At 38.2% G+C, this 24252-nt stretch overlaps 2 protein-coding genes across 3 annotated transcripts in view; both read right to left on the bottom strand.

The window, feature by feature from the left end:
- The window catches only part of xpo4 (exportin 4), a 40639-nt gene extending 34738 nt beyond the window's left edge, over window positions 1–5901 (bottom strand). Inside the window, exons 1-2 of the mRNA XM_051905603.1 lie at window positions 5557–5901; window positions 508–613 (exon numbers count right to left, since the gene is read on the bottom strand). Coding sequence (XP_051761563.1) covers window positions 508–613; window positions 5557–5622 — 172 coding nt within the window. The 5' untranslated portion in view covers window positions 5623–5901. The remainder of the gene's footprint in view (window positions 1–507; window positions 614–5556) is intronic.
- Window positions 5902–6559: 658 nt separating this feature from the next.
- lats2 (large tumor suppressor kinase 2) lies at window positions 6560–23840 on the bottom strand. 2 transcript variants are annotated; one of them, XM_051905605.1, is made up of 9 exons: window positions 23605–23840; window positions 20537–20778; window positions 20049–20441; window positions 13786–13918; window positions 12168–13693; window positions 11427–12009; window positions 11127–11309; window positions 10918–11024; window positions 6560–10633 (listed from the first exon to the last, which is right to left on the bottom strand). In XM_051905605.1, exons 3-9 carry the CDS (start codon window positions 20400–20402, stop codon window positions 10103–10105), a joined length of 3417 nt encoding a protein of 1138 aa, XP_051761565.1. In that variant the 5' UTR covers window positions 20403–20441; window positions 20537–20778; window positions 23605–23840; the 3' UTR covers window positions 6560–10102. The 2 variants fall into 2 exon arrangements, with proteins under 2 accessions (XP_051761565.1, XP_051761564.1); XM_051905604.1 differs by having other exon boundaries at window positions 20553–20778.
- Window positions 23841–24252: the final 412 nt, after the last annotated feature.

The following is a 24252-nucleotide window of genomic DNA, read 5'->3' as shown; positions in this document are numbered from 1 at the left end:
TCACCTGCTCTGTTGGGGGGTTATTCATGTAAGCTATATTGTACAGCAGCAGCACGTCTTACTTGCTCACAGCAGCGTGTTGTGTATGTATTGGCAGTAGCAAGTCCCGTACTTGCTCTGCAGCAGCAATAATCAGCAGCAGCAGCAGCAGCAATAAAGCAGCAGCAGCGTAGCAGATCTATTCCGCCAAAACCAAACATCTACATTGTCATACCCATTACCATGCCAAACACTCCAAGAGTTGTCATGACAGAACTGGAGTTTTGTAGCTTTTAATCAATTTGTGTTAGCTTTGACAACATTCATATGCTGGTATACTTCTAGTTAACAGATTAACCTTCTAGTTAAAAAATTAACCTTTAGCAGATACACATTTAAAATGTATAGTCTGTGTTTTATAAGAAGACCGTCAAGTCACTGGTGACCTCTAAGAAGTAGAATCCAAAGGACTCAGCAAAAGGTCAGTACTAGTTGCAGTGTCTGTCAGATCTGAGTGCAGAGACTTACCGAGGATGTGTTTGCAGACGGCAAAGGGGGATTTAGACTTCCTGAAGGACAGGAATATGTGCTCTGCATGCTGCCTCTGTTCTGTGCTGACCATGGACGGCGGTGCCTGTGAACACATTCATAGGAGGGTTAAAGATTTGTGTGTTTGAACATGTTACACTGGTCAATATCAAATATCACACATATACGCCAAAACAAACAAGCCAAACATGAGCTAAAGTCAAGTCAGGTTTATTTGTATAGCACTTTCACAATACACATTGTTTCAAAGCAGATTCGGATATGTATCATTACCGTGATAGAAGATTAATTATTTTGTGGTTAGATTTTAACCATATCATCCAACAATATCTTTATTACAATTATTACAAAGTCACTTGATCAATTTAATGCATTTTTGCTGAATAAAGTATTAATTTAATAAATAAATAAATAAACCTTACTGAGCCCAAACATTTAAATGGTGGTGTATAATATATTTTAGTTTTTCAATAGTTCTTTAATGTCCTTTAGTCTCAAACAAACAAGAAATACTACACCAAGCTAAAATTCATTTCATAATCATAACAGGTCACTGATAAAATGGTAAAAGAGCTTCTAAAAGTGATGACGGAAATCAAGCAGCCTGTGCTCAGTGATGACCAATGTATCAACACACAACACACATGAACACACCTAGTCCTGTCTGCCCTGTGAACGCATCACACACTTGAGTCATTACATTAAACATCACATTCCATTCCTAATTACAGCACAGCAGTCATCCACCTCATAGTAACCAGACTAAGGAGAAGAGGGTATAATTTGATACATGCACACAAACAGAGATCACCTGACACGCGTCATTTGGCACATTAAAACGAACACGTACTGCAGAATAGAAACATTTTCCATGCACAGATCAACCCTTAGGGGATTATGTCAGACTGTACAACTACTGCAAACCTCCAGTCTTGAATACCACCAGGAGGCATTGGAAAAATGTGCCACTTCCCTAAGCCACATGGCTAACACACAAATATTAAATCCCAACTGCCAGTTGAAGACTATCAGAAGACAACAGTGATAACACTCAATCAGCTGTTGTGAATCCTGCAGACTTCTGCTTCATTTGCTCCATGGTCTCAATCCAGTCTGATGCCATGGAAACATCAACATGAACAAGAACATAAGCTAGTCCAGAGGTCCACAACAGGTGGTCTACAGCTGTACTGCAGGGTCCACTAGCTTTTGTTTGGTTGCAAACAAATTTGTTAAAAAAAAAATTAAAGTGTACATTAAACAGAAATAAATATAACTAAAATAAATTCTAATAAATCTAAATCTAAGGTCTACCATTTATTATTATAGTTTATTTTATAGTTTTTTTTTTTGTTAGTTTAATTTTTAGTAATTTTGTCATGCTTTTCTCATTTTATTAGCTTTTGTTCTTTTAAATATGACTTTTTTTGTACATTTCAGTTTTAGTTATTTCCTGTAAGTAATTTTAGTGCTTCAACTTCAACTTATTTTAGTTACACTAATATATTTTATTTCCAATAACAAAAATGTTTTTAATAGTTTAAAGGGTTAGTTCACCCAGAAATTAAAATTTCTGTCATAAATTACTCACCCTCATGTCGTTCTAAACCCGTAAGACCTTCGTTCATCTTCTGAACACAAATTAAGATATTTTTGATGAAATCCAAGAGGTTTTTAATCTCCCATAGAAATCAAAGAAATTACCACATTCAAGGTCCAGAGTAGTTGTAAAGACATTGTTCAAATAGTCAATGTTACTACAGTTGGTTCAACTTTAATGTTATGAAGCAACAAAAATATTTTTGTGCGCAAAAACAAAACAAAAATAGCGACTTTATTCAACAATTTTTCCTCTTCCCTGTCAGTCTCCTACGCAGCTGACGCAGTGAATACAGTGCAGCGTTTCCATGTTTATGTCCGAACGCCGACACATGCGTGTGATGCTGACGCAGGAGCCGGCCAATAAAGAGTCGGCATTCTGATGTAGAACACGGAAGCTGGATTTTTGAGTTAAATTAACTAACTAACCACACTAAAGTTTACAATAATAACTCTGTACTATGCTCATGTTATTACAGGTCAGGCTATAATGTAACACTCAATTTAATACAATAACCAACAAGGTATCTTTGGCCTGAAAAACACAAATCCCTGATTTAGTACAAACCAATCATGAAAAGTGTTAATGTCATGATCTACTTTCCTTTTAAAGCAGTTCAACATGGCAGATATAGCAGTTCCTGTACCTTTCCTTATATTTGTGCTCTATTTGATGTTTCTGGTCACATCTGCCTGTGTATATTGATTGCTTAGCTGTTCAAATAAAATTCTCTTCTGCGTTTAATTTAAGGTTTTAACACACAACATGAACAACAATACCTTAACATGCGGACTTATGTGGACTAACTTTTATTTGATGAAATCGGTTTATAATAGGCTATTAGGTTTGAACTTATTGGTCCTGCACTGCCTATTGAATCAGTTGTTTTGAATAAATGTCTATAATGGCTAACGTTGCTTAAGTATAATATACAATGATCATAATGCAAGGCAAGCACATGAATCTGACCTATTTTAGTGCCATTTAGTATGAGATTTGACTGTTCATAGATTAACTGGTCTATAGACTAGTTGGTTGCAAAATTTCCATTAAACGTTAATGAAATAATAGTCATTGGTTGCACACATCCCTAATTGATGGAACCGTAAAAAAAAAAAAAAGCAGCAGCAAAATTATCTGGTCATGAAGATGGAGAATTATTCACAACACAGCGGGAAATTTGTTCTTTGAGCAAGCTGATATGAATATATGAAACGAACAAAAATTTCAGAACAAAATCACACATTAGCAGGCTAATTGAAATCAATTCATCAATGTATTGAATGTATACTGTGATGAAAGTGTAGTGATACTACACTTTAATGATACGCCTACTATCTAGCACCCTTTAGTGATTAGTATAAGCATGACTGCAGTGACATCAGGGAGTCTGACTGATGATCAGGGCTCCACAACCACAAATCAATAACCGATCTCCACTGTTAAAGTCTGACCTTTCAGCTATCTGAAAAAATAACCATGACAAAACCTAGTCTCCTAACTTCATAACCACTAATCTACTCAGTTCAGCGGTGGACTGGTCAGGCTTCGGGCTAGATGAATGGAGAGAATTATCAAGAGATTTAACTATGAATTAAGATATATTAGGTCACTCTTACTAAATAGGTCTGTAAAAATTAATTAAAGCATTTTTTAAGATTAAATCTGATGGCACCCAAAATATGTTTAAGTATTTTAGTGATTTTATGAAAAAATATCATATTATAAAAATATCAAGGAAAGCAGTACAAGCTAGCTGCTCATAATCCCAATACCAAAAAATGACGATAAAATACAGCTGGCATTCATTCATAATTTAAAACGTGATCCTCCCAGTTACATTAAATAATCTTACATATGTAAGCACAATACAGTTCAAAAATTTGGGGTCAGTATTTTTTTTTTTTTTTTTTTTAAGAATTTCATATTTTATGAAGATATGGTGCATTAAATTGATCGAAAGTCACAGTAAAGTTTCTATTTCAACACTGTTTCTATCACATAAACCTTTGTTCATCAAAGAATTCAGAAAACCTGTCACGTTTGATAAGCAAATGTTTCTTGAGAAGCAAATCAGCATATTAGAATGATTTCTGAAGGGTCACATGACAATGAAGTCTGGAGTAATAATGCTGAAAATTCAGCTTTGCCATCACAGGAATAAATTACATTTTAAAATTAAAGTTATTTTAAATTATAGTAATTTTACAATATTACTACTGCATTTTGATCAAATAAATAAAAAAATCTTCAAAACATTTGAACACTAGTGTAAATATATTATTTTCTACAGAACACTAGTATTTACATTGTTACTAAAACAGTATGAAAATCATTTAAGAAAGCAGTTTGAGATTATCGCCATCGGCTGCTAACTATCCCTACTCGTATAACAGAAATGAAAGCTGTTCCTGGTGTTATTTCCAAAATTCATCCACAGCCTTGTCAATTTATAATGCACTCTCTTTATAATAATTGCATTTATTCACACATTTAATGAAGCAAGTTTATAGTATCGGTATCAGCTAACTAACAGCAATAACAGCAGTATCAAACTAATACCAGTCTCCAATACAACTAAATGATTTATATGTGAAATTAAGACCAAGACACTAGACTAAAAGCTTCACAGACTATTACAGCCAAAGTGATTCACCAAATTAAAACACTGCACTGAAAATCAATCATTTCTTAATTTATAAGTACTACTCATGAATGAGACTGCCATGAGATTTTTAACAATGCAGTAACACAACCACACGCTGCTCAATTCGTGTTGTTTTGTCCGTATGATGCCCAGAAATGCCGCCTAGACAGGTAACTAGGTTTTGAGAGACTGCTAGTGAATTGCACAGGCCATCATCTAACTACACATGTCCTGCTCTCAACTTTCAGTTAGCTCACTGTGTAGCTGGTTAACTCTTTTAACGGCAGAAAATGAAGAATATGGTGTTACTTTGAGCTAAATAATAAGCTAAAAGTTTCTGTTTTGTCTCTGGTCTCCTGGAGCTTCGCTAAACATGTGCTTGAGCAAACATGAGGCTGAATCAACAGCGTGTGTAACTACAGCAGCTGATGGAGAAACTCCAGCAGACACACTTCAACTCATTCAGCGCGCTTTTACAAGGCTGGAGGATCAAACTAGGCCTCTGAGACACATCACCTGAGCTCACAGCGTTCATTATATACATTAACTTTGTCACCAGAGTGGTGCTATTATTATGATGATGAAGATGATGAAGAAGGTGATGGTGGCTGCGCTGGGCTTCTGCGGGATGGAGTGAGTCGAGCACTGCGCCACGCACCGCTCCGCGTTTATCGAGACTTTCCCCGCTAACTGACGAACAGCAAGACCCCCTCAGAGTGAACCCCCACACAGAGCTAACAGCACACTGACAGAGATGTGAAAACAGAGGCGAAATGCTCACCATTAAAACTTTGGCAGCGCTTTCCAGCTGTGAAATCACTTCTGGTGCACCGACCGCCGCCATCATGGTCGTTCTTCAGTGACGCGCCATGCACTGCATTGTGGGATTAAGCAGTACTTCGGGCCAGAGTTTACGGGCACTTTTTGGCAGGCAGTTCTGATGCCCCTTAAAGGTTTTGTAATACACGATATGGCACTGGATGTTATACCTTTTGCTCATTCTGTTGTAACTAAGGTAATATCTGACTTTTTTTTTATTAATTCACGCTTTTTTTCCTTTTTTCATTTTAAGGAATTTGCATTTGATCAAGACACACTTGAACTTTTGGAAAACAGTATCAGTTTCTGAAAGAATTTTTTTGTGTGTTTATCTTAATAGATGAACTACTGTATGCCTTCTAGAATTTTCTTTATTTTTTTAAGTTTAGTGTCATTACTGGTCAGAACTGTAACTGGTGAAAAAATTACATTCGTTTTATATATATATGTATACACAGACACACACACATATACTATGAGGCAATGATAATACATGGTTCATTTGTACATTTAATGTAACAATACCTTGAAATATACAATGTATGAAAAAGCTTTTTTATACTAATCACAAATGTGACCACAGATCTATATAGATTTTTTAATCATTGCTCTCTCTCTCTCTCTCATACAAATCATGATCAGTCTTAACAAAACGTTAATAATAGACCATTTACTGTAAATATTATATGCACCAAGTTGTATTTGTATGATGACAGGTTTCTGAGATGAGCAAACTGGTGACTGTTTACATTAGCCATGTAAAAATGTTCATACATAATCAAGACTGCACTTGTGTAAAATACACCCTTTAAACTTAGAAGTAATTTTTGATGACAGAGTTATTGGTGGGAATAAATGAGTTATTTACACAAAGACATTCACGCTCTGATGTTTTACATTAGCTAAACAGATCTTGGCCCATACACGCACCCACCACCACTCATTCAACAATACTCAACAAGAGAATGATTTATTTAATTTAATTTAGACATATACATTTACACATGAGGACAGCGAAAGCATTTTTTAAACATTCTCAATTCATACATACATGTAAAAAAATGAGATATAAATCCAAATGCATACTGTCTGTAATACTGTAGACATGGGGGTTCAAAAGTTAGCTCAGAAAAGAGAAAAATAAAGAATAAAAGAATACAAAAAATATGTATATCTGTATAAATATATGTTCAATAGTAACAGAATTGTATAATACAGTTAAAAGATTACAAACGTCAAAAAGTCCCAACCCATTCATCCATTAAAATACAAAAACATACATTAGAGGAAAAAGTCCCATCATCACACAGTTCTAAATACAGTCAAAGATTGTCAGTCAACATTTTCAAAAGTAAAACACAGAATCCATCTTAAGCACAACACACTAATTACATTCAAACCCTAAACCTGACTCTGTGAGAGACTTCTAGAAAGCTCATGCTTTTTCACTGAGTGGTCCGTTCTGACGAATATGGGGTAGCGAAACATCTACAACACTTGCTGTCACACTCCATTGAGCTCAATCAACTTGTTTGATTGGACCAAAGGCATGATACCAATTTGAGTTGGTATATACATTTTCTCTAAAGGTTTCACTTAACTTTTAGGAGTGATCGTACTGACACAATATATAAAGAAAATATGAATGGATCATCAACTGTTATTTTTAAAGCTCTTCCAGTCAGCGGTCATACGGGGTAGTCTGACAATACTGACTGCAAGCACGTAACCTCATGATTGTCAGTCAGCTTGAGAGATAAAATTAATACAGAATACTTTTCATGCAGTGACCCATCATCACTACAAATTAGATGACAGAAAGATAATTAAATGGACTTATCACAGAAATTCAAAACGATCCTTATCATTGACCAGATCCATCCTGCCATGACATCCATATACATGTCCTTCAGTGTCTCAATGACAATCATTCATTCTTGCTTTTTTGTCTTTCAAAAAACACACTCATTCATTCTTGCTTTCTTATTTGTCTTCCTCAAGCTATCCCACCAAAAACACCACCTCTCTTACAGTCAGGACCTGCCTGAGAGCAAGAAGTGACGGCATTTCCATCTGCTCCTGAAATACTGATCAGCACATGGTACACACACCCACACATTCATTAGAAGGCACACAGTTCGTCTTACAACATATCAATCACACTGACAATCAGAACCACACTTTATACACGAAGAGAGAAAGTATAAATGAAAGTATGATGATAATGTACTTTATAGTGTAATATTAATAACAATAAGCAGCATTGGGTCATGAAACTATACTGAAAATATATAAATCAATATAATATATACTTTTAGATAGCATAATTCAGTTTTAAAGTTATAAAGGCTATTTGTTGTATTTAGAAAACTATATAATGTATTTTCTGTATTGCACATAGTCATACCATCAGATACATTTTTTCTTTTGCCACTTCTTCACCATTTTCTTAAAGGTGTCTGCCTCAAAGTATTCTTTACATTTCAGTCAGAGACTGTCTTGTTATAATACTGTGCTGTGTAATCACGTTGAAATGGTGCAGCAGCCTCGATGACAAAACATTTTTGCACTTGTTCTATTAAATCTGTTAAAAAGTTCACTGATGGTGACAGACAAGATCATTTCCAGTGGATCTGGATGAGCATGAACAAACACAACAAAAACCACCCGTCTGACTTTTAAGATCTTCTTATGAAGCTAAATGCAATTAAGATGTTCTGGGAAACAGGAAGAGGATAAAGCAGACAGAGTTATATGATGAAAAGCACATAAAGTCTTCTGCATAACATGAAAAGGAAATAGCTGGAGTCCCAGCACTTTTACTTTTGTTCTTAGAAGTTTTAGGTAAAAACCATAATGCTATGGATTTGTTCTGGATAGCTAGCTGCTGAGAAAACACACCTCTAAAAACAATGTGTGATGCATGTGTTAGATACACATGAAAGCGGCAGATGAATGCAGCTAGATGAAGCAACTATTGGGAACAGGTTAAGTAAGCTTTTAAGCAAATTAAATCAAGCCAGGCAAGATAAATGTTTGTTGAATTTAAATATCAATGAAATAAAGCAATACTTTGGCAACTAAACTAACACACTTAAGCAAAATTAAAATGTGTGAATACCGCAATGTTTTGTGCGGCATTTATTTTGAATGAATGAAACCATGCATATTACTGGCAAGCAAACAAAAAGCAGGATTTAGGATTTAATTTTCTAATTTAAGAGTCAATAGTTAATTTAAATTAACTCTTTATTTTCCATATTGCAATTTTTGTGGCATATTTTATGTCATTACCACACATTATGTATGACCTCAGGATTCAACTCGAACATAATAGGTTGTTTAAACATTTCAAAGATGTTTTATAAAATGTTTAACAATAATGGGATTTTTAAGATCTCACGTCCTTGAAGTGCTGGCTGTACATAACATTTTGTCTCAATATTGTGTCTGAGAGCACCGTTTCACCTGATAAGGCATGAAACAAAAAAAGATAACTGTATAATATTTACAAAAAGGCTGTGATTAGTGTTTTAACTGCAAAATACTGCATGATCTTTTGGACAGACTTTGCATGAAGAAGTGACCTAATACTGTCAGACTTTAATCTTCAGAAGAATATGCATGATTGTTTACAGTGTCACTTTGAACCACTTGGTGGCGCCATAAAATCTTATAAAACTTAATTATTTTAATTTTAGACAAATTATGTGAAAATGGCTGGGATCATAAGATCCCAAATCTGAAAATCTGGCTTCCATACTTCAGAAAATATTTCTGAATTTGAAATCAGTTTTGTTTTATGAGTAAAAACACACAGTTGTGACAGAGCATTTGCATGTTGCATTTATATTTTTGTGGGATTGCGCTATGGAGGAGAATTGTGATATTTCTGTCTGCTCCCGGCACATATCCTAATCGCAGCCTAACCACAGAGCCACCATCCCTAGCCCAGCTTTCTCCTGATCCCTCACCATGACCTCTCTGGTTTTCGGAATGACTATGTTAGCATCACCAGGCTGAGAGAGGTGAAGGAAGTGTTAACATATGATGTAAGACTGGGATATTTTCCCCCAGTGGAATAAAGGAATGGGGCACAGTTGAGACAGACCACACTAACCATAAGAGTAGAGTGGTTTGACTGACAAACCACAAAGCAGCAGCTACACATCTCTGTTTTTGTGCTCTCATAGGAGAGTAGCCAAATTTATCAGTCACACCAACGTCCCCATGAATTAAGCTGCATAGCTTGTGTATTTCCTTGGTCCCTGGTCAGAGCTTCAGTCATTTGTAACAGGCAAAGGATACTGCATAATGGTTTGAGAGGAATAAACATTTTACATGGAACTTTCCGCACTCCATTTCTGATGTTCTTCCATGCACTTAACGTACAAAAACACGCTGAAGAAAAATTAGGGTTGAAAGGAAGTGTAGGAAATGCAGCGTGTTAGCTGGCGAGGTCCTCTATGGGTAAAGGCAGAGCAGCATGAACACCCGATCCAACATTCTCACACATAAACCGGCTCACACCCTTCCCCTTGCTCTTCCTCTTCATGAATCTCTTCCTCCTCCAACTCAGCCTTCAGGCTACCAGGCACACTACTGCTGGACAGGTCTTGTGTTGCCTCTGGGGGCTTGGGATAACGGAATGGACAACCATTATCATCAAAAAACCTGCGAAAAGTAAACTCGTAGAAGGCATGCTCAGGGTGTTTGCCATGTGGAGAACAGAGGGTGTCCCATGTGCGGGTGCTGTCTCCACTGTCACTCCAGGCCCCTGGACCCCCCTCCTCTTCCACAGGATCAAAGTTGGATGTATCCATGGGGTGGGCAATTTTCGGTCGATATGGAGCAGGTTGTGTGCGAAGATTGCTGGAAAAATCCATCTCGGAAAAGAATGGGTGAGCCTTTATCTCTCCTGCGCCATTGCCTCCTAGACGCTCTTCAGCTGAGCAGCAGAGCCGACCAATGATGTCAACTGCCTCGGGGCTCAGCTTTACTTGTGGGGGCACCTGCAAAGTGTTCTCCCAGTTTATCACCTGTGGAAGTGATGACATAAACATTAGCAACATTTCTTCCCTAATGTCCCCATTCCATAAATCTCATACATTTATAACTTCACCAAAGACAACATGTCTAGTCTGTTTACATAAGGGGTGTCCAATCCTTCTCCAGGGCCACTATCCTGCAGAGTTTAGCTCCAACCCTAATTAAACACACCTGAACCAGCTAATTGGCCCTTCCAAGAACAGGATTGGACACCCATGGTTTACATCAACCCTATAAGCAAAGGAACCTAAGAACATGCATATAGAGCTCTCACCTTAAGTTGTGTCTCTGTTGGGGTTGGAGCAAGGAAGGGTGGCTGGCCAACCAGCATCTCAAACAGGATTACTCCCACACTCCACCAGTCACACAGCTGTGTGTATCCTGCACATTAAAAAAGTTTCACAACAGGAGAAGAGATCTATAAACACAAGCACTTCCTGTTAACTTACTTGTACATCTGGGCGATCATGTGCATGGTCTTACCTTTGCGCAGAAGCACCTCAGGGGCGATGTAGTTAGGAGTGCCGACCAGAGAATGTGCTAGACAACGCTGATGTTGTCGAGTTGCCCGCTGTTCCAAAGTCATCAGTCGGTCACCACAACGGCAGTTAGACACATCATCCCAAAAGTCACTTGGCTCCATACTATCCTGTCGGATATGGTTCCCTATTCAAGCAGTGCAGAGAGAGAAGTCAACCAATTAATATGATTGGTTAAACACTGCAACAGTATTTAGGCCACTTTTAAAAGCTGTGTGCATCACCTTGTCTTCATGTCCCTTACCTTTTTGGTAATACTTTGAGTTGTGTGTCCAACGGAACCCAGTACACAGACCAAAATCAGTCAGTTTGATGTGTCCATCCAGGTCAATGAGGATGTTGTCCGGCTTGATATCTCTGTGGATGAAGCCCATCTTATGCACACTTTCAATGGCCAGTGTCAGTTCTGCCACATAAAACCTGGCCAAGGGCTCTGGAAAAACCCCCATACGGATCAGCAAGCTCATCATATCTCCTCCAGGAATGTAATCCATGACAAAGTACAGGCTGTCTCTGTCCTGAAATGAGTAGTACAACCTGACTACCCACTCATTGTCGGCCTCTGCCAAGATATCCCGTTCTGCTTTCACATGGGCTACTTGGTTTCGGTTCAGAACATCTTTCTTTCTTAGAGTCTTCATGGCATACAGTGCCCCCGTGTCCACTTTACGTGTAAGACACACCTCACCAAAAGCCCCAATGCCAAGTGTCTTGATTTTGACAAACATCGATTTGTCCATCTTGGCACGTCGTAGTCGGTTGTAATTGGATTCCTTCTGGTAAAGCATCTTTCTCATCTGTTCCTGCTCTGCCTCTGAAAGGCCAGCCTGGAGGAGAGAAAGATATAGAAGAGGATGGTTTGATTTGACAACAATAACACTTACACTCAATAGTGAACACTCAAAGAATTAACAACACAATTGTCGGAAAGTGCAAATCATCGAATAGTGTGCTTTGTGGTTAATGAAGTTCCAGCACTGCTCACCTTGGACATCTCTTGTTCCAGCTGCATCCTGCGGTTGAGTTTCTGCTGGTAGGTCTTCATCACGTTCTCCACATGCTGCTCCATATAGAACTTGAAGGCAAAGGGAGAATAACTCTTAATGCGCGACTCTCTCTTCTCTTCATCACGAGCATTCTTTCGCACAGGCACAGGTGAGGTTTGGATCTGCTTCTTATCCTTCACAGCCTTCTCTCCTTTGCTTGTCTTCACCTTGTCTTTGGAAACAGGTTCCTCCTGCTTTCCAACTGAGGCACTCTGGACAGTCCTACTTGTAGCACTGACATCTTGAAGTCCACCCATGGCTCCAGTCTCCAGGGATGCAGGCTCAGTTCCAGGTCCAGATCCAGGCAGGAGCAGTGTTTTGGGGTAAGGTGGAGGCGGGCAGCGGTGTTCTTGATTGGGCTCCAGGGTAAAAGCCTCATCTGGCATGTATCCATGAGACTCTGGTGCTTCCTGGGCTTGTGCACTCAGCCAGCCCGGATGACATGGTCCCACTGCTGTCTTCGGCTCAGGCCTCATGACCCGTATACTCTTGACAGGCGGCTGGATTGGTGGAGAGGTCACTGCAGTTATTGTGTTAGGTGGACCCAATGATGCCTCCGGCTTGCCAGCAACACTAGCTGTAGGAGGCAATGCCTGCCTTACAGTCACCTTTTGGTGGTTGTTGAAAGAATTGGTCCTACTGGGGACACGCACCTCCCCTCTAAAAGGCCCCTGTGGCTGCCTGGCTGGAGGAGTCCCCTCAGGACCTTGGGCTCCTGGCCAGTGATGCTCATACAGGTCAAGGTTCAGACTGGCCCTGGAAGGGGTGAGGAGGCCTTGAGGAACATCAGAGAACTCACCACCCATAGCTCCAGCGGGGCGTTGCATCAAGTGAACCTGATGTGAGGTGGGGCTGGCTTGGCGTGGGTGTGAATGTGGTGGCAGATATAAGTTGGGTGCGTAGCCACCAGCATTTTGGCCCATTGCTCCTTTGCTTGGCATATTTACATAGTTTTCGGGTGTTAGTGGGGGCATCTTATTCTGGAAGGAAGCACTTCGTTTGACCCCATAGCTGGAGGGCTCCATCATATGAGGCCTGTAGTCATAATGAGGGCCAGGGCCTCCCGAGGGCTGAGGCTGGATTTGCATGGGTGGTCCAGGCACACTGTATCCCATCATGGCCTGGTCTATTCCACCAGGGTATCCTTTTTGTTGGGCTGGACCAGGGGTGTACATTGGGGTCCCAGTGTTAGTTTGAGGAGCCATGCTTGTGGAGTAAGCACCCATACTTGCAGGACGACCCATTGGGTTTCCCATGGTAGGACCCTGTGAAGTGTTGGCAGACGGTGCCATGTAGTTCATGACAGGTGGTCCACCCATGTATGCACGAGCCATCTCACCCTCAGCCCCATAACTAGCTCCCTCATACAGTGGTGCTCCCATTTGGTGATAAGGGGGCATTGCACCATCCCCAGTGCCTTCCATTGCTGTCCTGTGGTCCATCATATTTGGCAAGCCAGTCTTTCCTGTAGGGAATTTGAAAAGGTTCACTTTGCACTTAAAGGCAGTGCATCATTTCTAAAATTATATATAGTGTGATTTAAAAGTGTGCACAAACCTGGAGAAGTCTGTTTGATGACACGAACAATCTGTTCATTGTGAGGGTCCAGGTAACTCATTTTGCTAATGTATTCCAACGCTGCCTCAATGTTTCGGCTGCCAGTCTGTTTTAGGGCACGTACAGCCATTTCCTGTTTCAAAAATTCAAGCAAAGGACTATCAGAACATAGGCAACACATGGATTTTTTTTTTCTTTCACAATGCATTTCCTCTCATTATGCACCAGTGAGGCACAACTTCTACATTCATGTAAGGTTTTGAAATAGATACATGAGATGATCCAATACTACTTAGAACTTTTAAATATAGTACATATATAGTATAGTATAGTATAGTATAGTATGTGCACAAAACTACCTGTAGACATAGCACTCTTTGTTGTAACCAAAGAACTTAATTTGGATTAATTCTGTGAATTAGAGCATATATCAACAAAATAAAATATTATCTTTAAGAGAAGTGAAAAGCTGCTAAGGCCATGATTGCCATTAAATATTGACATATTTATTGAGCCAAATATTCCCAGGTCAGAGCAAGCAGCAGGGCCTGATTTCCTTCTTTAACATCTGCTACTTAAAAATATTTGTTTGCTGCATGCACCAGTGTGAACTTGAGAAATTCATGACTGGAAATTGATTTTGTAATGGAGGCAAAATAATATAATTTAAAAAAAAACGAATTTTCAGTCAAAGTCAGACTTCCGTCATGTAAAGGCAATGTTTAATTTAGTTTACATTCATGGGGAGTCATGTTACCATCCTTTCTATTGAGTAGTTAAATTTTGGTCGCTCGTACGGTTTTAAAATTTGTATTGGTTATGGAAAATGACCTTCATGCACCTTGATTATTCAGATAAACACATATTTGTGTACATACTGTATGTACACATGAACATGCATGTAAATATAAACCAACCCATGCATACACACACAGCAAGTAATGGTTAAAATAACATTCCCTGCAGCTCCTTCCTCTGCAAATTATGCACAAGCTCCTTCCTGCGCCAGGCCACAGGTGCATTATAACCGTAGATTGGCACATTTGACCACATATCGTACTGCAAGAGATTTGCAATGATTCATGGATTTCATGGTAATACATATGACACATTAATATTAAATTTTCAAAATTATTTATTTGTATTATTGTTTATAGTTATACTAATTTCAAAGCAATCAAGAGTTTTATATCAATTGAAATATAATTTTATAGAGAGACTGAATTTTTATTTAAATGAAAAATAGTTCTTCTCAACAATCTCTACTCATGATTACCAACCATGCAACAACTGTAGAGATCTTCAGATTAATCTCAAGTTTTCATTGTCACATTTTGCAAAGCCACAGCGATCCAAAATAAAACAACTCCGACATGTACAGTCTTCTGTGAACAGAGACCCACACCTATATGAGGAAATCCCCTTGAATGGCATATGACCTCATTCAGAAGACATTCTGCCCAAACCAAATACTACAGCAGCACAGCAAGCTGTGTTATACCGCCTCTGGTGTTCAAACATGATACTGCACAAAGCATGCCATGGAAAAAAGAAAAAAAAAAGAAGGAATAAGTGCCTAATTCAGCACATACTTTTGCTTTTTGTCCACTATGCATTCAAAGAACAGCAAGTAGGTAAATATTAAATGTAACTATGACAAAGTTAGAGTAATTAAGACCATTCTGTCAAGTTTTGGTTAGATGGCACTGACAGAAGAAAGAATAATAAAAAAAAATAAAAAAAGAAAGAAAGAAAGAAAGAAAGAAATGGGCATAAAGAAGCAGCCATATAAACCGTGGGCACACTCATTATGCAGTGCCGCATCCACACACATTCTACACATTCCCTGAGTATTTTAGAGTTAATCTATGTGTATTACCATCAGTTTGTCTAAATGCTTTTTCACAAATGTCTGGCAGTATGGTCAGTACTGTACAAAACACAGGAAATACTCCAAACACACGCTGTCTGTCTGTGATCGCTGCTCTCAGAAGTGCCAGGGCTTTCTGTTGCATTCCATCACTGTCCGCTCCAAGGGTGTGCCTTCTTGTCCCCCTTAGTGATTTAAAGGCGCCACTCTCTCTTTTTAAAACACACACACACAAACAACAATCCAACATGGACTTCAGTCTGGTTTCGGGAAAGGCTGGGTCTGGTTTGGCCCCAGGTCAGAGTTTCAGCCCTGACCTCCACTGTCATGGCGACAGATGTTCAGGACATTCCACGAGCCAGGAAGCAAGAATTCCAGTTATGTGGAAATCTATGCTTTAGTCTTGCTTTAAATTGTTCCTCCTCCTCCCCTCTTTATTTTTGATATCATTCTGTTCCAATGTGCCTCAGAATTCATTTGGTTGGATCCAAAATATATTTACACCCTTGTCATGACCACAAGCCTCAATGCTATACTAGACATTCAATTTCTGACTGTGGTGTTGGTAAGTACCACACAAACACTCACACAGCCCCCCCAAAACACTTCCTTAAAAAAAAATAAACAATATATATTCTTCTTGACTAAACTGACATAACTATATTCCAACACTGTTCACTGTTCATTTTTAAGAGCTTCCACTTTGACCCAAATTCTGAAACACATTCCACCAATGAACATGAAAATGAAAGCCATATGGAGGACTCTGAGATATAGTACTGGATGGACATCATCATCAATGGACAGAGACGGAGAGGTGGAACATTATCCATACTGTAATAAAATAGCTAAAACAGAAGAGCACGGCGCTAGAAATGCCAAGATCATGGGTTCAATTCCTAGGGTATGCATGAACTGATAAAATAGCTATATACAGTAATGCTAAAAAGTTTGGGGTTGGAAAGGTTTTTTTTTAATGTTTTTGAAAGAAATGCTCACCAAGGCTTATTTATTTATTTATTTGATCAAAAGGCTTACATTTATTTGATCAAAAATGATCCTTCAGAAATCATTCCAGTATGCTGATTGAGTAAACACAAGTTCTGCCCTTGTTAAATATCCTGTTCCACACAGAAATTTCACATAACCTAAGCCAAATGGTGTTTCAGGTTGACTTTAATGCAAAAATGCTACGCTTCACAGCACTGACCAGTTGTGGTTTGAGACCCTGGAAATACTGGGTTGCAAGGGAAGGCTAATATAAACATTTAGATCATGTGCAAACATGATATGCCAACACAGCACTACACATTTATCATATTGTGTATATTCCACAAGTACACAAACATCACATGCATGATGTATGCAGGCAGCTTTTCATATCCTAAGCTCGAAAGAAACCACAAATCCACAACTCATGTCATACTCATCTTCTTCCTATACCCTCCCACCCCCTTTCATTCCACAACCAAAACATTTCCTCCTTCAAAGTTGGTTATGTAACCATCAGCCGCATTGCTGTGTAATTTGTGAGGCAAAAACCAATGATAATGATCAAACTTAAGAAACCCAGGGAAGAACCAGCGGCGGCCATTTACCTTCCTGGAATGTATGGAGGGTCAGAAGAGGAACACAGGCCCCAGTCAGAGGATGACAGAGAACTAAAAATACCAAGTCACACACCATGGCTGAGTCATTTCACAATAATGACCTTTTTTTTACTATTAATAAAAACAAGGAGAAATATATGCCCATATCTTATGGGAGGACTAGGTGCATGTGGTGTACGACGCAGGAAAAGACTCGGCTACGCCAAATCTGAATACAGGGGAGACACAAAGTCAGACAGACTGAGCCACAAAACACAAATTTCATGTTTTTGTATCAACTAAAAAAGAAAACTTTAACCCACACGTAAAAACAACAACATGCAAAGGACAGTCAGAGAGTCTGTGCCATCCCAGCCCACTGTCTGTCATTTCTGCTGGGGAAACTGTACCACCCATCTTCAACTGAACTGAGTACTTCCTCTGTGTGTATTAATGTTGTACATGCTGTCCCATAAATGCAGGGCAAAGACAATCAACGTAATGACTGAAGATTCACAAAAGCCTGTAAAATTTTACGCTCTCAATCTTGTGAGAGACCAAATTTGTTTAAAGCAGTGGAGGGTTGTAATCCAAAAATGGCTATTCTTATGATAATATTAATAAATTGTTTTATTTTAAGGACATTTCTAAAAAACAAAAAACAAAAAAAAAAAACAGTTTTGGTACTGTTTGGATCAACACTTGATGTCCAATGTAAAATAATAGCTCCAAGAGACAAAACAGTTGAGATCCATATATGTGTGTGTTTGTGTGTGCGCGTGTGCATGAAAAAAATAAAGTCATCAAAACCGACAGCAAAAGATAAAACCGTCAAGAATGTATCCAGACAACGTGATCCAAATCAAGTCCGACTCCATACTATACTTCATCTGATAGCATGTTTCAGCTTCCAGAGACCTAAAAAAGCCCCATTCCAGTCTCTATTTAGCCATGTCACAAAGGCAGCTCGGCTCCCTTCAGCTAGGCCTCGTAATTCCACTGGGCCGTGGTGGATTTCTCGGTGGTGTTGTGCATGGGCTTGAGCACAGCATTCCTCACATGCCTAATGCAATCACAGGGCCGCTCTCAGAGCGGTGTCTGAACATTAGTAGCAAAGCCCTAACACATATTCATTAATGATCTGACAAGGGTTCTGTATTAGAGAGGCTGAATCAAAGCACACTAAACATATTCAGTTTGACATTACAGGACCTTTGGTCTCCGGCAAGTTTGACACAAATGAACATGAACAAGCTACTAACAAAAAAGGCCACATCATATATCTGCAAATTATGAACATGTTTGCATAAGAAATAATATTTAGTGACAGAATATCTGTCAGGGGTCATAATTTATTTTGGACAGCCCAAATAACTACCCCCAAAAAATGAACATTTTGTCATCATTTACTCCACCACATGTCGTTTCAAACCTTCAATTATTTTAGAATTATTATCATTTTTTCATATTTTGAATTCGCTTTTATTTTCATATTTTCAGTTTTCGTTTTAATTTTTGTGGTAACACTTTACAATAAGGTCTCATTTGTTAACATTAGTTAATGTATTAACTAACATGAACTAACAATGTGCAATACATTTGTTACAGTATTTATTAATGTTAATTAATAAAAACTGTCGTTCATTGTTTGTTCATGTTAGTTCACAGTGCATTAACTATGTTAACCAATACAACTTTTAATTTTAATAATGTATTAGTAAATGTTGTAATTAACATTAACTAAGATTAATAAATTATTGTAAAGATTAATTATTGTAAAGTGTTACCTTTTTTGTTTTAGTAATTTAGCTGTGTTTTTGACATTATCAGCTTTGTTTTATATATATAATATATATATATTATATTATATATATATATATATATATATATATAAAATTATATTTCTACATAGGTTTAGTTTATTTTTTGTTCAGTTTTAGTAATTTTCAGTTAGTTGACATTTTTTTCATTTTTGTTTAAGATGTTTAAGTTAAGTTTTGTTTAATAATTTTATTTTATTTCATCTTTATTTTTAAACACCAAAAACATATTTAATAGTTTTAGTATAATAAAAGTAAAAACACTGTTCTGTGAAACATAAAACAAGATTAAATATCTCAGTGTTTTGTTGTTGTTGTTTTGTCCATATAATGGAATTCAATGGTCACTAACATTCTTCAAAATAGCTTCTTTAGTGTTCTGCATTTTAGGGTGAACTATCCCTTTAATATTCAGCCACTAGATTTCAATATCCAAAATAATCCAAAAGGACCACAACACATGTAACACATTTAACTAAGTAGTGATTGCACAACAACCACTACTGCACAGAAACACAAATACACTAAAACAACCAGTTAAAAAATATTACAGTATTATATTCTAGTATAATTATGTATTAACTGGACCATAAACAACTAACAATGATTTTGGCTAATACATAAATAAAACACTACGCATGTATAAATGTTTGTATGGTGAGGAAGAGCTGACTTTGCTTCTGCTGCTTCCTTTGGGGCAGAGATGTAGGAAAGAAGAAAAAACTAAAATACTAAATAAGTTGTGAAAACTGCCATTTCTACGTTACACTCAATATGCACCACCCTTCAAATGTTTGGAGTCACTAATATTAGTGACTCCAAACATTTGAAGGGTGGTGCATATTTATTTAGTAGTATACAGACTATATAAATAATAAATATTAATATAAAACAAATATTTATATTTCAGTATTATTAGAAGTATTGTTATTTATATTATTAAACCACACACACACACGTATATCCAACAGAGACATTCTTTACCTGATCACAACCAGCGTTGACAAGATCCTGTAGCATTTGTCTGTTGACTTCACCAGGGTGGCCTGAGCTGGATCCTGCACCCGACTCATTGGCAAAGGGCATCAGAGACTTGCGGATCTCTCGCAGGGCGTTTTGGTAGTTGTTGAACTTCTGGGGCTGCCGGAGCTGTTGTTGCCTACCAGCTTGGTCTTTGCCCTTAGAGTCACCACCTCTGCCCCCCTCCCCTCGAGTGCTCCCTCCATGAAGTGCCTGGCTCACCAGCTTTGCTGGTTGTTTCAGTCCCTCCTTGATCTCCTGCAGCCGCTGGCGCGTGTTGCCCACATATGGGGCGGCAGGGAAGGTCTTAGGCCTCATGAGTGAACGTGGCCTGTACTCTCACACAAACTCTTCACACTTAGAGTAGACAGAGAGATTCAGTCAGTTTTTCACTTACAGAAAAATGCATGAATGTAGTACAATCATACAATAAGACACACAACTGTACACACCCAGGCTCAGTCTGACCTGAATAGATAACAGGCTGCAGTGGGAAAGATGCAAGTGAAGATTAGGATTCCTGTTGTCGCTCGTCTTTGTTGCTGCTGCCTCTTTGGCTCTGGCTTGTGCTGGATGCTGGCCTACTCACATCCCAGCACCCCTTTCAGGGCTCACACTCCCCCTCCTCCCAAGACATGTGAGGGGTTATTCCATCTGCGTGCTTGTTCCATCCCAGTCTGGTATGCATTTTTGCCTGTGGAGACAGTGTTAGACAGAAGGGTCAGGGTGCGGTCCAGGCACGTCCAAGGCCCTGCATCACTACTCTATGTCAAATACCTGAGTCTGATCGGACATTAGCACCTCTGTCATAGGTTTAAACACATTGCTAAACACATGCAGACCAACTTGATATAATTGTGCTTTTCTTCTACAGCATATTTTGTGGAACATATACTACCGCTGAAAAGTTTGGGTCCGATTTTTTGTAAGAAATTCATACTTTTATTCAGGATGCATTAAACCAGGGGTGTGTAATCCTATTCATGGAGGGCCGTTGTCTTACAAAGTTTAGCTCCAACCCCAATTAAACACACCTTAACCAGCTAATCAATGTCCTACTAGGCATACTAGAAACTTCCAGGAGGGTGTGTTGAGGCAAGTTGGAGCTAAACTCTGCAGGTCAGTGGCCCTCCAGAACCGAGTTTGGACACCCCTGCATTAAACAGAGCAAAGTGACAGTAAAGACAATTATAATATTACAAAAGATTTCCATTTCAAATAAATGTTGTTCTTTCTACTCATCATTCCAACAATTGTTGAACTTTCTATTCATCAAAGAATCCTGAAAAAAAAAATAAAAAAAAATATTTCCATGGTTTTCATAAAAACTATTAAGCAGCACAACAGTTTTCAACATTGAGAATAAGAAGAAATGTTTCTTAAACACCAAGTCATCATATTAGAATGATTTCTGAAGGATCATGTGACACTGAAGACTGGAGTAATGATTCTGTTATTATTATTTTTTGCTGAAAATGTACAGTGCTCTGTTCTGGGGAAACAGACCAAAAAACTATTGATCATGGTGACTTCAACTTAAAGCAAGCCCTTCGATATATAGTCCGCTCAAACATCCTGTTTCTATAGGAAATACCTCATAACACAACAGGAGAGAAAATGGATCTTGTCATGATATTTTATGGTGTGTTTAAATTCCAAATGTTTCACAGCATTAAATCTTACTTCTTGTCTTCTGGTGAAAGGGGGATATGACCATGAAGAAGAAAAGACATTCAGGACAAACATATTTCTGGAATGCTGGTGCTCAATACTGGAAATGTATTGCCCAGTCTAGAACAGAACAGATACAGTCTAATTTTTTTATTGTCAAGGAAGGCCTCCAACACTATTTTCTATGCCTTCCATTTCACAAGTAACAACAGCAAAATGTGTACCACTGCACTAATCCAAGTACACTTCAGTGATAATCAATGAAAAAATAAAAAAATAAATAAAACTTACAGACTCGTATTCATTACACACAAGCCATGAATGATGCTATATCTGCAGTTGGATTGATGCAGCTCCTTAAGGGGATACAATGTCCATAGCTGGCAAAATTTTGCTAACTGACCACAAATACACTGCAGCAATAATCCACAGTTCATATACAACCAGCACAAACATGCATGTGCTCTTTCATTGTAAGCTTTAGTTACCAACAACTCCATGGGCATCCATGGGACATGAACGATGCCCAACAATTTACCATTGTCTGTCTAGCATTATATTCTTCAAATCATTAATGTTTCAGACTTTTGCTTGATTATTACTTATAGCTAATGGTGGGGTCTCAGGGTCCCAGATAAAATCTGATTGTCCATTTAAATGTAACATGGGAACTGGAGGCCATTCAGTTTTTATAGCTTGATCCATAAATCATTAAGGTTTACTATTCTTACTTTAGTTAAAATGGATAGAGAATTTTCATAAAGTATTTGCAAAAACATCATGTTAACCACACAATGCTGTATAGATCATGTGCAATATTGCTTATTGATTTTTAGCAATTTATACACATATATTGTTTTAAGCAATATAAACAAATTCTGAAAGGATATCCTTTACATATACAGTACCTGTCCAATACAAAACTGTCTCATGTATGAAGAATCATACTGACATTAATTTGGCTCCTCTCTGTATGTGTTGGCCCCTCTGTGGTCCTGTTTAAAATTGCTTTTATATTTGCCACTGTTGTTGCTTAACTTCATAATTTTATCATCACAAGCAAAATATGGAAAACACAAAGCAGACAAAAACAACAAGTGTTCATATGAAGACAGATCCCAGCACATGTCATCATCGCACAACTTATGCGAGATAATTTTGTGGGTGGAGTGAATTATTAAAATTCAAAACAATCAATGTGTATTGCAATCGGACCATTGTAGTACAGCTAAAACATCTGACTTTGGGTAAACATCTGACTGCGCGCGACACATAAACAAAAAACCTGCGGAAATTAGCGATGGTTTGTTACGCACGAGTAAAAATACAACATTACCTGCAGCTTGTGGCAGCATCTATTTTATCACCACCGCAGGCAACGCTAAATTTCATGAGATTTTAACATAATTATAATGTAGTAGGGTGTTTTATCAGTGAAAGCCAAGATATTTTTACGTTTAATAAAGATTCGGTTTCATCATTTGTCTTCCATGCCTGCTGTAAAAATGTTTTTAAGTACGCTACATACGCTTCTCATTGGATTAACAAACAGCGACTATTCAAAATGCTTTCATAGACAAAAAGTAACTTTAAGGCGGAATAGAGTTACGGGGCCTAGAGGTTCCAGCGCTTTGAGGGACTGGAGCGAGAGGAACGCAGATCCGCTGGAGCAAGTCCGCATTCCAGCACAGGGAGAATGTGCTGTTCACTCCTATTTCACTTTAAATGAGCAATACAACTTCCTTCCAAAACTTACAACGGATTTGCAATCCCAAATCGAATATAGAAATTCCTTAAAACGACTAATGCCCAGCGTTTTGAAAAATTAAGAAAGTTTTGAGCGACTCACCATGTGAATATAAGTGGTACCCTAATCCAAGGAACTGATTTAAACTTCAGTAAAGTTGTAGATTATCGGTCTGGTGTTTTCTTGCCCAAGGATCGTGTTTCGATGTCCTCTCATAAAAAGCACACAGTGAAAATCATGGGATTGTCCTCCATTTTCTCGGCACTCACGGCAGAATTAGAATGCAGTACAAAGTTGGACACTTACTGCATTGTTAACATTCCAGAGGAGTCACGTGAGGCGGCCATGCACGTCAGCACTGCACATACCCTGGGCGGGGCTTCCTACATTTACAACGCTGAGATTCTGATCTGATGTACACTAGCAGATAAAATCATTGGAATGGGAAAATATTGGCCGATATATGTACTAGTCATGCGTTCTTCGCATAGACATTAACACAAAATGGCAATTATTAATGTTATTATAAAATATTTAAATATACTTGTTCACAGATTCTTCACTGGCTCCTCAATGATCAACAGCATGACGTCCTTTAATTAATTAGTTATGTTAGTCTCAAGTCCTAAAGGAAATCACACATAATTAAACTATGCACAACAAACAAAAAGACAGACAAAACACCCTGCTTATAAGTTTTGACATGTTCTGATGAATGATTGTGAAACGGGAATAGAATAGTTGACACAT

Source organism: Ctenopharyngodon idella, chromosome 9 (genome assembly GCF_019924925.1).
Source record: "Ctenopharyngodon idella isolate HZGC_01 chromosome 9, HZGC01, whole genome shotgun sequence".
NCBI classification, from domain to species: Eukaryota; Metazoa; Chordata; class Actinopteri; order Cypriniformes; family Xenocyprididae; genus Ctenopharyngodon; species Ctenopharyngodon idella.
This window is presented reverse-complemented; position numbering and strand designations above follow the sequence as displayed.

Bases quoted from the DNA above. Each gene is read 5' to 3' on its own strand.
- lats2 (XM_051905605.1), bottom strand. From the start codon at position 20,402: ATGAGGCCTAAGACCTTCCCTGCCGCCCCATATGTGGGCAACACGCGC. The intron at 11,310-11,426 runs GTAAGGGACATG...CTGCTTGAATAG, and splicing joins CTCAAAGTATTACCAAAAAG to GGAACCATATCCGACAGGAT. The intron at 11,025-11,126 runs GTAAGACCATGC...TTTAATGTGCAG, and splicing joins TGAGGTGCTTCTGCGCAAAG to GATACACACAGCTGTGTGAC.